The sequence below is a fragment of the Oreochromis aureus genome, linkage group 3 (assembly GCF_013358895.1).
Source record: "Oreochromis aureus strain Israel breed Guangdong linkage group 3, ZZ_aureus, whole genome shotgun sequence".
Lineage (NCBI taxonomy): Eukaryota > Metazoa > Chordata > Actinopteri > Cichliformes > Cichlidae > Oreochromis > Oreochromis aureus.
In genome coordinates this window covers 29,259,049-29,274,009 of record NC_052944.1, presented here as the reverse complement: position 1 = coordinate 29,274,009, position 14,961 = coordinate 29,259,049, and the positions used below count along the sequence as shown (strand labels likewise).

Here is a 14,961-nt window from a genome sequence, read left to right as displayed (position 1 = left end):
GGCTTTGGCCCACATCAGTCTAAAATTGTATGTAACCATGAATAACATGTTTTGGAAACTAACTGCACAACAGGCAGCACTATTAGTTCTCTCAGTCTCAGAGTAGCATTTCTAATTTGGATTGAAACTGTCAGAGAAAACGGAGCCTCGAGCAAGCCAGGATATGAGTTTACAGAGGCTGTTAAAATTATATGTCTAACGTTAAAATGTTGGTGACACAATAATTTCATCCTAATGGCACTGACATATTCATAGGGTTGATTTTTGAGACAATATATCATGATGTAGTCATGAATTTGCAAATATTCCACCTTGTAGTGCAGTTTGCACAAATTGTTTTAAAAATGCATTCACCCTACAAACATTAGTGATGAGTCAAGATCTGCACAAAGTGACAGAAACACTGAAGCAGCTACACATTTTATTCTTATTGTCATGTATGTCCTATTTGTCAGGTGACAGAAGAACCAACACAAAGCTCAGAGAGTAATGGTGACACAAGATCACAGGTGAAATTAGATGATGACTTGGTGGTTCATGACTGTATTTGAAGCTATTTTTATTTTTGTATGATACCTGATTTATATGGAATATGGCTGAAGTAAACTGAAGTCTAAAATACTTAGTCAGTCATTTGTTTAATAGTAATTTAACATTATATAATTCACATATAAAACTATGAATTGTAATTTTAAATGGTTTAAAAGCCTGTAGAATAGCATATGTAGACAAGTATATTTCTCCTTTTTTATCAAGAAGCAAAGACAAAAAGGAAAAAAAAGAAAAGAAACAGGGCAGGCATCCGTCCCCACCAATGCCAAAACCAAATCTACGCCCTTGGCGTGAGAAACAAGCTTTTCACCGTTTCTCTTGATGCCCACATGCTTTATTTATTCTTTAGTCCAGCATGTGTCATCACCACAATAAAGCTACTTTTAACCTGTTTTCACACATTGTCATACCTGCACATTTCCACTGTGCTGTGTTGACTTTAAATAAAACAAACCACAGGCTGCATTTCCTCTTATAAAGGTATCTGACTTTCAGCGGATAAAAATAAACCTGTTGGAGAAAAGACTTAACCAACAACAGTCTTTACACACATGTAGGCATCACAGTCTATTCAGAGGAACAAAGATGTTATTCTGTATTGTCTTATTTACAGATTAATCTTGTATTTTTACTGCTCATTGCTTCTTAAATAAAACAGATCACTGTGTATATTTCCAGATTTGGTAAAAAGTTTTGCATTTATCAAAATAATCTACAGTTTTCTCCACCTGGAGGCAAAAACAAAGACAATGTATGGTGTCCAAACCACCAAGCTAACCAGCAGATTAGGAGGAGGAAGCAGAGGGGCGGGGATCAGGAAGGTCAGGTGGTTATCAGCAGAATAGGAAAGAGCAAAAGAATTAAGTGTAGTTTGTATTTTTCCATTTTTTAAAAAAAAGATTTGTCCACAAGAAAATGTCTTAACACAACATAATATAATGTCACACACATGTTGTGTCACAACATCAGAAATTATGAATCACTTTCAGCCAATTATCAAGAAATGTTTCACCCTTTAGCCACACAACAACAGAACGAGGATAATTAATTTAAATCCACAAACAACAAATCTCTGAGTTCATGTTGTTTCTGACTCAGTCGATGTCACAGCTGCTCATTGATCCTGTTCTGTTGCTTCAAGTTTTCCATGTTTGCATGTTGTCAGCTGATCTCAGAACAGCAACATGACACTGAATATTAATGTTGTGTGTGTGTGTGGTTTAGGGCCTCCATCCTGTGATAATAACCAGGTGTTGAGATGAGGACTCACTAAAATCAATTTATTTCATATACAGTTAGTAAAATGCAAAATGTATGCACATAGTGTTATATATATCCACACAACACATGACAGGCACTGTGGATTCAAGAGCACTGGGCATAATCAGCAAATAACCACAGATGCATGATGGGATATGATTTAATTTTGTGTAAACTTCTGAACAAGAAACGAGCTGATATGTTTGAGGTGGACAGCTGACTGTAGTTTGTAGCTGCTGAGCTCAGTTTAAAAGAGTTTAAAGGGAAGGAAACACAGAGGCTCCAGTAATGATCACCCCACTGCCTCCTACTGACCATTCTTGTTATTACACCATTTAAAAAAAAAAAAAAAAAGTTGCCATGTTAACGTTCATTTGTGAGCCCTCAGTTTCTCACAGACATCAAAACATGTTTTACCTCCTCTAATACACTCGCCTTCATTTTATACTCATGGCCACCTTTTAATGTCACAGAGGGGTCGATACTTTCTCTTGATGAATCAAACTGCTGTGAAGAGGTACAAACAAACTGCACAGTGATGTTGGTGCTCACACAGTACAATCATAACCATTCTGTAGGGATTCAGTGATACTCTGTCAAAATGTGACACTCTGTCTTCCTTCACTTAATAGACTCGTCACACTCTGATGTGGAGAATAGATGACTTCAAATGTTCTGTTAGCAAGATGTCAGAGAGCAATGAAGTGAAAACAGAATAACTAAATGAACATATAAATAATGATAAAAACAGCTGGTTATCAGTGTGAGAAACACACTCTTCACAGCTTCTCTTGACAACTATATTCTGAATAGTTTTCTAAAGGAGAGTTTTCATCAGTTCTCACAGTGTGGTATTTTTCCCAGTACAGGTAGATCATATAAAAATGTGCAGTCCACACAGAGAACAAGTGCAGAGCTACAGGGGCACACCTGACACTTTATATCCCTTCAACTAAGGAAATACTTTATATTTATATTTGACAATTTCAGCATGTAGTTGTCAAGACAACACCACTGTGCTGTTATTGTCTGCATTTCTTGTTGCCACTTTGCTGAAACAAGTCATTTACTGAACAAAACATTTTCTCTTCTCTCCACTTTTCTGGGGCTCAGACACAAATCATGAGTCATTTTCAGCTGATTAATAAATAGCATATTGCAGTTAGAAATGACATTTTAATACACATGTAAGCATCACAGGTCACTCAGAGGAAGAAAGGAGTGTTGTGTGATATTATTTTGTAGAAAATGGTGCATTTTTAAAAGCAACACAATTATTTGACACACATGAAACTGTACAAAGCATAAAAGACACAAACATCACCTACAGAAAAAAAAAAATCTGCTCTGGTGTGCAACTGCTCTGACAAAACACTCTTCAGCTGAGTTTGTTGCTGCTGATGTGACCAAACAGTGTGAACAGTGACACATGATGGCAGTGCTGCCATGAAATGTAAGACGACCACATGAAGACTGCAAAAGCAGCACAAGTCACAGAAAAACATGAAACACATTCATCCATTTCTGTAACAACGTCTCCAGTTTAGGGTCACAGAGGGACAGTGGACACTGGGAGGAAGCTGGAGTTCATGGAGGAAACACACACACATGCAAACTCCACACAGAATCACCTCCACCTGTGATTCAAGCCCCGTGAGTTAGTAAAAAGGCTGCTGAGCATAACGTCAGAGCAGTTGTTACTTCCCATTATGTTGATAGCTTTAGTTCATTTTGGAGGGTTGTAAGCTGTTTTAAATGACAATGAGTGCCTTTAAATGAATGCTCTCCTTCAGTGGATTCATGCACAACACTGAACAGCTGTAACATGTACTCTCAGTCTGACACACAACAACAACACACTTTATTTATGTCACACTTTTATTAACAAAGTTACAAAGTGCTTCACAGAAAGACTTTTTAATATATATTACAAATAAAAGAAACAGTTAAAAAGTAAAAAAAACAAAACAGCTCTACAATACATTAAAGTCCATTAAAATTATTTTCTAATGGGAGAGAAACAAGTGAAACACACTGAGTGATTCTTTCTGAAGACAGTATAAACTCATTCCATCAGGATCATTGCTTTGAATTCAAAATCTTCTCCTTTTCACTTAAAGTGACTTCAAGTTTTTAAGAGACTTTAAAGAGAAAAACAGCTAAAGAGCTGCTGTTAAGATTTTAGAGCTGTGGCTGAATTTGGATTGACATCATTGTAGTCAGAGCTCTCCTCTGGGTCACCACGTTGCCCTGTTGAGGTGATCAAATGAAAGCATTTCAAAACAAACTCCCTCTGTTTTGTCCACAAATGCATTTATTATCAGTGAGAATAATTACCAATGTATATTTTGCATTTCAAATCTCACATTTTGTGCACTCACTTGTCTTGTTAATGACTTTCAGCTGAATCACAGATGTGACATTGGTGTAATCACCTTCTGCTGGACCTGAAATAATAATCTGATTGACTTTCATGTTAAACACAGTTATTGTATAATCATCCAGCTTCCACAAGCTCTATATTAATGAAAGTGTAAACTTTACCATTTTCAGTGTTTTCACATCTTCTGACTGTCTCATAGACACAACGATCACCTGCAGGTCAGAGAAAATCAGTCACCTCATGTCTGTGATACTAATTTGTTCCGACTTTATTGGTGAACTTTGTGTTTGAAATATATAAAAAGAAAAAAGTTCTCACCTTTGGAACATCTGAAGCCAAACAACAAGAATGGAAGGAAAATAAACATGAATCCAAGAATTAATCTAAAGATCATCAGAAGAGGAAATGAAGAGCTCTCAGGTGTGGTCACAGTCACTGTAAATAAGAACATTTCATTTTTAAGAAATTATTTAGCTTAAAAACACAAGCTGAATTAAATTTACAAAGTACTTAAATAAAAAATAATAAAACAGCATTGTTGAACATTATTGGTGAAAAAACTAAATCCTTAAACAAAAGTACACATTTGCAGCACACGGGGTACGTGAAGAATTCATCTACAATAAATCAGATCACATGTTTTGATCCTGCTCACCTTTAACTGACATCCAGCTCTGTGCTGACTCTCTTCCTGAGTACTGACACTTGTAGAAACCTTCATCAGACTTTGACACTGCAGAGATCTTCAGCTCCCCTCGGGTATCATTTTGAATAAGTTTGTCATTGTGATAGAAAACACATTGGAAAGTATTTTTGTGTTCTCAAACTGCAGCTCAGACTAACAGAAGCTCCCTCAGTCACAGGATGAACAGGACTCACCAGGATAGGACCATTACCATCATCTGTGACACAATCACACACAATTGTTTCAGTCACATCAGCTGGTGCACACTTTTAGAAAAAGCTGACGAACAATAATAAGAACAGATTGTACAAATGCTTTTCATCATGAAGATCTGATCTTGTACATTTAAAAATTGCTGTATGTAACAATGTGTTTTCCCACATAAAATTACTTCACATACAGCAAAGCTGGGACAAATGTTCATGTGACATTTAAATCATTAAAATCCAAGAAGTAAATGTATAATAACATACTCTGTACAGTGATGTTGACTGCACTGCTGAACTCTCCTGATCCAGACTCACACCAGTACACTGCAGTATCTGACTCTGATGTGTTGATGTTACATGTGGATCCAGTCATTCTCCTACAGTCAGAGTACAGTCGGCCGTCCTCAGAGAACTTCCTCACTCTCCACTCAGTGAAGTTTCCCTCACAGGTCAGTGAGACAGAGTCAGAGGTGAAGTGTTGCACTCTGTCAGGACTCACTGTCAGAGACGCTGCTGAATGAACATCTGGAAACAACATGCAGTGAAGAGACAAAGCTCACAGATGTTAGGATTCAAAATATCACAGCGGAAATATAAAATATATGAAGATTAAAATTCCTCAAACTGACCTGCAGACCAGACAAACTTTGGTTGACTGTGATCAGTGTGATACTCTGGGTCTCCTCTTCCAGCTCTGCACACATATCCTGCTGTGTGTGTCTGTCCATGAATGATGTAGGAGTCCTGTGCAGTCCCACTGCCATCAGGTAGCAGCTCATAACTGGAGGATTTCTCTGATAGATCAGGAACAGCTTTATACCAGTAGAAGCTCCATCCTGCAGACGGATGTTCAACCTCACAGTTCAGAGTTACTGAGGCTCCAGGACTCAGCCATGATGGAGACACAGTGAGGACAGGACGGGTTTATCTGTTCAACAAAGATTTTCTCTCAATGTTTCGCCTCTTAACTCTGAATTCAATGTCACTAAAATGTTGACCCACAAATATTTATGATGAACTTTAAGAGTGAGACTATCTAAACATGTCAAATATCTCAACATGTACTAATAAAACACATTTTTACAAACTGTTTCTATTTCCAGGTTAAATGAACTATGACTCTACTTACTGTCAGAAACTGTCAGTGTGACTGAATCACTCCACTCTGTTGTTTTATGCTGTGAACTTTTCATTCTGCCCTTACAGCGATAGTTTCCACTGTTGGATGATGAAGCAGATCTAATCCTGTATTCATTTTGATTTGGAGCTTTTATCATGCTGTTTGTTTCCACTCATAATCCCACTCAGTGTCTCCTCCATGGATCTCACATCTGACAGTGATCGCTCTCCTCTGTATATCTCAGACCAGTTTGGATACAGAGTCACAACAGGCCTGTTTGAGGCTGTTACTGTTCAAGAAAGTACAATAAAAACACATGAATGTCAAAAATGTTAATGCCTTTTGTTCTTCATCTTCCTCCTTAATCAGGAATTTATCTGACTTCATGTTAAACTGACCAGTTTTCCCAATCCTGACTGACTGGCTGTCCTCTGTGTAGTAAACTGGGTTTCCTCTTCCTCCTCTGCACCTGTAGAGTCCTTCCTGTGAGACACTGATTTGTCCATTTGAGTGGAAAACTGCATCTTGTGTGGTCAGGGCTTCAGAGGATTTCTCATCTCTGTACCAGTAGTATTTCCATCCAGATGATGATGATGGGTTCACAGAGCAGGTCAGGGTCACACTGCCCCTACTGGAACAGCTGTGTTATCAGCTCTCAGTTTGGCCTTTGGTTTATCTGCAGTTCAGTTTAGAAAAGAACAAAAGTCAATGACTGAATCAAACCAGTTGAAATAACTTGGTGGAAATATGGAAATAATAAATATCACATAACTTTAATGGTGAAGCTACAACAAACTGTACAACTATCACACAAATACAACACTAATCTTTCATATTTAATTTGTTGCATTTCTAAGTTAAAACACACATGAGGAACAATCAGTGGATTTAATGTTTCTTAGTGGATGTGGTGGAGCAGCTGAGACAGATTCAGCATTTGTTCTGCATTTCATCTTTCATGTATTAGAGCTGCACAGCAGAGAAGTTACTCTCATATGTTTTGTTCTCTTCACTGTGAATAAAAAGCTGCTGTTCAGGTTTTTGTTGTTGGAATAAAACTAAACATTTTACTGACCAACATGAAAGACAGTTATAAAGCTGTAAGAAAAAGAAGTGATTTTTCCTTATTTAGATACTCTGGATGAAAGATCTTACATGATACAGTCAGTGTGATGATATCACTCCACTCTGAGAAGAAATACTCCCTTCTGCCCCGGCAGCTGTATCCTCCACTGTCAGACTCAGTAGCTCTGATGATTCTGTGTTCATTGGATGCTGGAGGTGTGTTTAACTTGGCTGCTCTCCATTCATACGTCCACTGAGCTCCTTCACCTCCCTGAATCTCACATCTGACAGTGACTGTCTCACCGCTGTATATCTGAGTCCAGGATGGCTGCAGGCTCACAGTGGGCTTACTGGGAACTGTTCACAGAAAAATATCCAGTTAGAGACAAATAGAAATATAAAGATAAAAAAATAAGACGGAATAAATTCTTCTATTTGCCAAAAGTTGTCTCTCATCTCAGGTTTAATTAACTCACAGTTGTTGAATAAAATTGTTAGCACAGAACACAAAATGACATCTCTTAGTCTGGTAGAAATAAAATAATTAAACTTACGAGTTTCTGTAACTGTGACGTCACTGCTGTCCTCTGTGTAGTAAACTGGATCTCCTCTCCCTCCTCTGCAGTGGTACAGACCTCCTTGTGAGACACTAATAACTCTGTTTGCTTCATTTCCTCTCATGAGCTGAGCTTTAGAAGAGATTGAATCACGTCTGAACCAGTCAAACTTCCAGCCAGCAGAGCCCTCCACAGAGCAGCTCAGTGTCACACTGCCCCCTGCTGGTATGACTGAACTTTGTGCTGTCAGTGTGGCTCTGGGTTTACTTGCTGTAGAGTTTACAGGAAAAAGTTCATCAGATTGTCAATTGCTTCAGGAAGAACTTTGTTATAGAAATGATCAAACTTTAAACATTCATTCAGTCATTTAGCTTCTAGCACCAAACAAAAAATATTTATCTGCATGTGACACATTAGACTGTCTTCATACAAAACTACACTACAGATTCCCTCTGATTTGTTCTTCATCTATCCATCCATCTTCATCCGCTTTATCCGAGGCCGGGTCGCGGGGGCAGCAGCCTAAGCAGAGAAGCCCAGACCTCCCTCTCCCCAGCCACCTCCTCCAGCTTATCCGGGGAACACCAAATGCGTTCCCAGGCCAGCCGAGATATAATCTCTCCAGCGTGTCCTGGGTCTGCCCCTGGGCCTCCTCCCGTGGGACATGCCCGAACACCTCACCCAGGAGGCGCCCAGGAGGCATCCTTGTCAGATGCCCGAACCACCTCAACTGGCTCCTTTCGATGTGGAGGAGCAGCGGCTCTACTCTGAGCCCCTCCCGGATGGCCGAACTTCTCACCCCTATCTCTAAGGGAGAGGCCAGCCACCCTTCGGAGGAAGCTCATTTCTGCCGCTTGTATCCGCGATCTCGTTCTTTTCGGTCACTACCCACAGCTCGTGGCCATAGGTGAGGGTAGGGACGAGATCGATCGGTAAATTGAGAGCTTCGCCACACTCAGCTCCTCTTCACCACGACGGACCGGTGCAGCGTCCGCATCACTGCAGCCGCAGCACCAATCCGCCTGTCGATCTCCGGCCCTTCTCCCATCACTCGCGAACAAGACCCCGAGATACTTGAACTCCTCCACTTGGGGCAGGAACTCATCCCGACCCGGAGTGGGCACTCCATCCTTTTCCGGCTGAGAACCATGGCCTCAGATTTGAGGTGCTGATCCTCATTCCCGCTGCTTCACACTCGGCTGCGAACTGTTCCAGTGCGAGCTGGAGGCCTTCACCTGATGAAGCCAACAGAACCACATCATCCGCAAAAAGCAGAGATGAGATTCTGAGGCCACCGGGCGAAAGCCCTCCGCCACTTGGCTGCGCCTAGAAATCCTGTCCATAAAAATTATGAACAGAACCGGTGACAAGGGCAGTTTCTGGCGGAGCCCATCACCCACCGAACGAGTCCGACTTATTGCCGACAATGCGAACCAAACTCTTGCAACGGTTGTATAGGGATCGAATGGCCTGTAGCAATGGGCCAGACACCCCATACTCCATAACACCTCCCACAGGACACCCCGAGGGACACGGTCGAATGCCTTCTCCAAGTCCACAAAACACATGTAGACTGGTTGGGCAAACTCCCATGCACCCTCAAGTATCCTTGAGAGGATAAAGAGCTGGTCCAGTGTTCCATGACCAGGACCGAAAACCGCATTGTTCCTCCTGTATCCGAGGTTTGACTAGCGGACTAACTCTCCTTTCCAGCACCCTGGCATAGACTTTCCCAGGGAGGCTGAGGAGTGTGATCCCCTGTAGTTGGAACACACCTCCGGTCTCCCCTCTTAAAGATGGGGACCACCACCCCGGTCTGCCAATCCAGGGTACTGCCCCTGATCTCCACGCAACATTGTAGAGGCGTGTCAACCAGGACAGCCCTACAACGTCCAGAGCCTTCAGGAACTCGGGCGGACTCATCAACACCAGGGCTCTGCCACCAAGGAGTTGTTTAACTGCCTCAGTGACCTTGCCCCCGAAATTGGCGGGTCATTCCCTCATCCCCAGACTCTGCTTCCTCCTCGGAAGACGTGTCAGTGGGATTAAGGAGGTCCTCAAGTATTCCTTCCACCGCCTGACAATTTTCTCAGTCGACGCCAGCAGCGCTCCGCCAGCACTATACACAGTGCAGGTAGAGCACCGCTTCCCCTCCTGAGACGCCTGACGGTTTGCCAGAATCTCTTCGAGGCAGTCCGAAAGTCTTTTTCCATGGCCTCTCCGAACTCCTCCCACACCAGAGTTTTTGCTTCAGCCACTGCCCGAGCCGCATTCCGCTTGGCCTGTCGATACCTGTCGGCTGCCTCTGGAGTCCCACAGGCTAACCAAGCCCGATAGGACTCCTTCTCCAGCCTGGTGGCTCCCTTCACCTCTGGTGTCCACCATTTGGTTCGGGGATTACCACCACAGCAGGCACCAACCACCTTGCGGCCGCAGCTCAATGCAGCAGCTTCGGCGATGGAGACGCTGAACATGGTCCATTCGGACTCTATTCAAAGACAAATGCTGCACAAACAAATTACTTTTATATGTTTTGTGTCCTCTGTGCATTTTCCTTCAATAATACTCTGAAATGACACTACACTAGGGCTGCCACAAACAATTATGTTGGTAGTCGACTGGTCAACGATTACATTTGCGATTAGTCGACCAATCAGATCATGCATCCATTGGACGTAAAACGTACAGCTTATTGCACCAGCAGTATCTGCTCTTATATAACTATCATTAGCTTACAGCTTCAAGTGTTTAAGATAAGTGCTAACTAAAAATAAAGACAAGATTATAGTTTATTCAGTTTTAATGAAATTTGCAGATTGTTTCGTTGAAGTTTAATAAACTCAGCCGTCTGCTCCTTGCCATCTAAAATATAACAGGACACCTGAGTATATTCTCGAGCATCTCACACTTCTGATAATCAGTTTTTTGTTTGACGTTTATTCAGCTGTGTAAAAACTATAACTTTAATCTCAGCCACACTGATTTACTCAGGAACAAATAAAACGCTGAAAAAAGCCAAACAATAACATTTTTAAGTTATCTATGTGACTTATATACTACTTTTAACCTGAGTAGTGAAAGACCGCAGGAATCTCAAAACGATGTGCTGGGAGTTCGGTGTTCTCACCAGCTCTACTGAGCCTTGAACCCCGGCTAGCTATCGAGCTGGTGGGTAACAAGTGTCTCTGAAAACGTCGGAGCACTTTTGCAAATATGTGATGTCTTGGACAGCCTTCGTCGTGGCGCTGTAACGTAATTGGCCTACAAATGCGGCCTCCGAAGGATGTGACCCCTGAACTTGGACACAGCTACGAGACTGCTTTTTCTTCTTTGGGGTTTAATGGCAGCTGGCATCCTTGTACATGCAGTGCTGCCATCTTCTGTTTCATTCCGTTATTACACTCTTAAATCCTACTACTTATTCCTGCGTCTTTTGTGATCATACAAAGCTTCAAACGACACGTCGACTATTAAATTAGTTGTCGACGAATTTGATAGTCGACATAATCGTGGCAGCCCTACACTATACTTAATGGTATCTGTTATTGTTAGAGCAACGTGACCATCACTCATCACTGACATGGATCCACATCAAGTTTAGGTAGTTTTCTATCATTTAACACATAATTTCCAATACTGTAAACAACTGATTCACATAGAAAAACTCAACAATCAGAGAGGCTGACACACTCCAATGAGCTCTACAATAAAATAAGACCACATAGAAGTCTGTTAAGGTTTATTCAGCTAAAAAAAAAAGAAAAAAAAGATGGAGTCTGTGTTCCTCATGAGACCAAACTAACTAAACTCTAAACCTATGGAGGGTCTCAAATGTCAAAATCAATTAATTTAATACATCATTCAACAATTTATTTAATATTTCATTGATTATTTAAAATGGGAAAAAATTACATAACTATGTTGTGTAATTAATGAGTTTTACTTAATTATTTCTATATTTCTAATTGTAAAAAGTTTCATAACTGCACAGTGTTACTGAAGTTTAATGTCTCACTGGAGCGCATGTTGAACTTTTTTATTTTATGTTCATATGTGTTAAATTATCCCTTTTTGTAATATAAACAAAAACTGTCTGTTATCATCTTTGAAAGACTAAAAAAATAAAAATCTGATTTGTGATTTTATTTAATAGGCAGACGACTCATTCACCGAATTAAAGGTTAGATCAACTAAATAAGTAACCTTAAATAATGTGGATGAAAGATCTTACATGATACAGTCAGTGTGATGATATCACTCCACTCTGAGAAGAAATAGTCCCTTCTGCCCCGGCAGCTGTATCCTCCACTGTCAGACTCAGTAGCTCTGATGATTCTGTGTTCATTGGATGTTGGAGGTGTGTTTAACTTGGCTGCTCTCCATTCATACGTCCACTGAGCTCCTTCACCTCCCTGAATCTCACATCTGACAGTGACTGTCTCACCGCTGTATATCTGAGTCCAGGATGGCTGCAGGGTCACAGTGGGCTTACTGGGAACTTTTCACAGAAAATATCCAGTTACAGACAAACAGAAACATGAAGTCATTTTGAAACCTGATTTTCTTTTTGCTGTTGTTCAGAGGAGAAAGATTTACTGCATCCTGGTGACATTTTGACTGTAAATGAAGCTGGATTTAAAAATCAGTGTTTACATTTATTTAATGTGTGGTACACGTGTGTGGTGGCCCACCGGTGTATCTGACTCACACAGCCTGTTCTCCACACACTCCACATTTATAAAGTGCTCTACAAATCCTAACATTACAGCTAACAGCTGCATTTTCCCTTTGAAGAACCACTGACTGCTACAGAGACAGGGAGTGAAGGTGGACAGTATATCCTTGTTTTTATGGCAACAAATTTACCTTGAAAGTGGTACAACTGTGTATAATATGATTCACAATCTTAGAGTAAGATTTACAAATGTGTGCAGTGATTTGTGTGCAACTTTTCAGGTCTCCAGTTCACACAAACTATTTTACAAATGTGTCGACACAAACCTGAGTAACTGCTGATCATTGTGGCACAAATTTTAACATCCAGATTTTTTTCAGATTTCTTTCTTTAAAATTCAATAAGGCCACAAATATTTATCAAGATATACATTTGAAAATTTGCGATAACGATATAATTGATACGAGACAAAATACTTTACAACTCAACAACTTTATTAGTGCAAAAAAAACCATCAATGCATTTTCACTTAAACAAGCAGCTGTTTTTTATGTGCATTAAAGCTGTATAAAAATTTCACAGTGCAAACGCAAATTCTTTGCTGACAGTTTAACCAAAAGACATTTCAGTGGAAATGGGCTGACACATCCTGAGCATAACTGTGTATAATATCCACAAAAGTTAAAAAGAGGTGCTTTGCAACAGGAAACTGCAGTGTGCCAAATAAATAAGTCAAATACGTATTTTTTGGACCATAAGATGCACGAGATTAGAAGGAGCTTTAAGCGAAACAAAACAGTCAGATGAGTCTAACTTTACTCAACTCATTCTTCTTGCTTCCTCCACTTCTGTACCATTGATTCATTAATGCTGAATTCTCTCACAGCTGCTCTGTTCCCATGTTCTACTGCGCGACTGATAGTCTTGAGTTTAAGATCAGCTTTATAAGCACATGTGTCTTAACAGGTACCATTTTGGGTCCTTATACACACACAACACTGTAATATTATGTTGAAGGGCAGCACATATTACTCCGCAAGGCTCCTGACTACAGTAGCCATAATTCTCCAACAATCTGTTAAGCGGTGCGACTTCGTAGCTTACCAAAGTCATACTAAAACATTTTTTGACAGGTTTTTGAGAGCTGTGTACCACATAAAATCGGTTTGAGGTCATTAAGCACAACCAGAATTCATACTTAAGGCACACTGGAGTATAAGGTGCACTGTCGAATTTTGGGAAAATTAAAGGCTTTTAAGAGGTGGGTATCTGATGGACAAAAACCAAACCAGTTCAACATCACTGAAGTTGAACCAGTTTTACAAACCAACTCTGGTTCATCTGTTTCATTCAACGATCTGCTTTGCCCTTCTCATTCTCTGTCCCCGCCATGCTTTTTCCGCCATGTGCATATGAAAACAAAGGCACTGTGAATTTTACCCATATTCTATTGTGATATTTCATTTTTTTTTATCATTGCCTAACATTATATGGTGTTCTGGGAATCCATCCTACCTGACAAACCATCCTACCCGTTGTTTCTGCGCATGCGCACAACAAAGAATTAAGTGACAAATCATCCTACCTTTGTAAATGTGACCTACAAACATAGTTTAACAGGTAAAATGAAGTGGCAAACCGTCCTGGCTTTATGAATATGGGCTACAAGCATACTCTGATGGGCAAAGTTAAGTGGCAAACTGTCATACCTACTTCAATTTGTGGTGGAATTACTCTGTGACAGCAGAAATGTGCATAAACTGCTTATGGTAGGATGTTTTGCCAAAGTAGGATGGTTTGTCAGAACACCGATATTACCGTGAACGGTATAATATGGCCCAGCTCTACGCCACATTGATCCTGTAAGACGATAGCCATAATAATCTTTGTTTTTGTTGTAGCATAAAACCTGTCCCGTCTGAACTATGAAATGTTCACTGGTTCACACAAAGGTCCAGTGATGTAAACTTGTCATTTCAACTTCCAAAGCAAATTAAATCTTTTTAAAAGACAGATATTTCTCCTGAAATTCCTTCTGAAGAATGTGAACACGACAATATCTGATGATAATATAAAGGTCACAAAACCTTAAATACATGTGGACGAATCACCTGACACGCACAGATCACGTCTCGTGCCCACGTGGGGTTTTGAGTCTAATTTAACTGCCAGCTTCACACAGATCCACAAATGTGAGCTGCTTTCAAGTCACAAATCACTGCTTGTTGATCATATCGTGCACATTTGTAACACTTTCAAGACAAATTTGTCTCCTTATGAAAGCAGACTGTGTCATGTTGACATGAGTGTCAGAATGGCAGGTTTATCTCCAGATCCACGGCTCTGACCCACGGAGACCTCTGGCTGATGCTCAGTGTTCTGAGTTTGGCTCGTAGCTGCTAACTAGCTTTCTGCTCTGGGTCAACTTATGGCAAAGTGCAGAGATGGAGAGAGG

The 14,961-nt window shown here is 40.5% G+C and overlaps 2 protein-coding genes across 2 annotated transcripts in view; both read right to left on the bottom strand.

Moving 5' to 3' along the window:
• Positions 1–3,761: 3,761 nt before the first annotated feature.
• LOC116312707 (low affinity immunoglobulin gamma Fc region receptor II-like) overlaps positions 3,762–14,961 on the bottom strand; it is a 100,624-nt gene continuing 89,424 nt past the window's right edge. Inside the window, exon 9 of the mRNA XM_039609878.1 lies at positions 3,762–4,062. Coding sequence (XP_039465812.1) covers positions 3,986–4,062 — 77 coding nt within the window. The 3' untranslated portion in view covers positions 3,762–3,985. The remainder of the gene's footprint in view (positions 4,063–14,961) is intronic.
• Positions 6,434–14,961, bottom strand: part of LOC120439141 (Fc receptor-like protein 4) — a 43,813-nt gene continuing 35,285 nt past the window's right edge. The window contains exons 5-8 of the mRNA XM_039609885.1: positions 7,829–8,101; positions 7,365–7,631; positions 6,608–6,885; positions 6,434–6,498 (exon numbers count right to left, since the gene is read on the bottom strand). Coding sequence (XP_039465819.1) covers positions 6,827–6,885; positions 7,365–7,631; positions 7,829–8,101 — 599 coding nt within the window. The 3' untranslated portion in view covers positions 6,434–6,498; positions 6,608–6,826. The remainder of the gene's footprint in view (positions 6,499–6,607; positions 6,886–7,364; positions 7,632–7,828; positions 8,102–14,961) is intronic.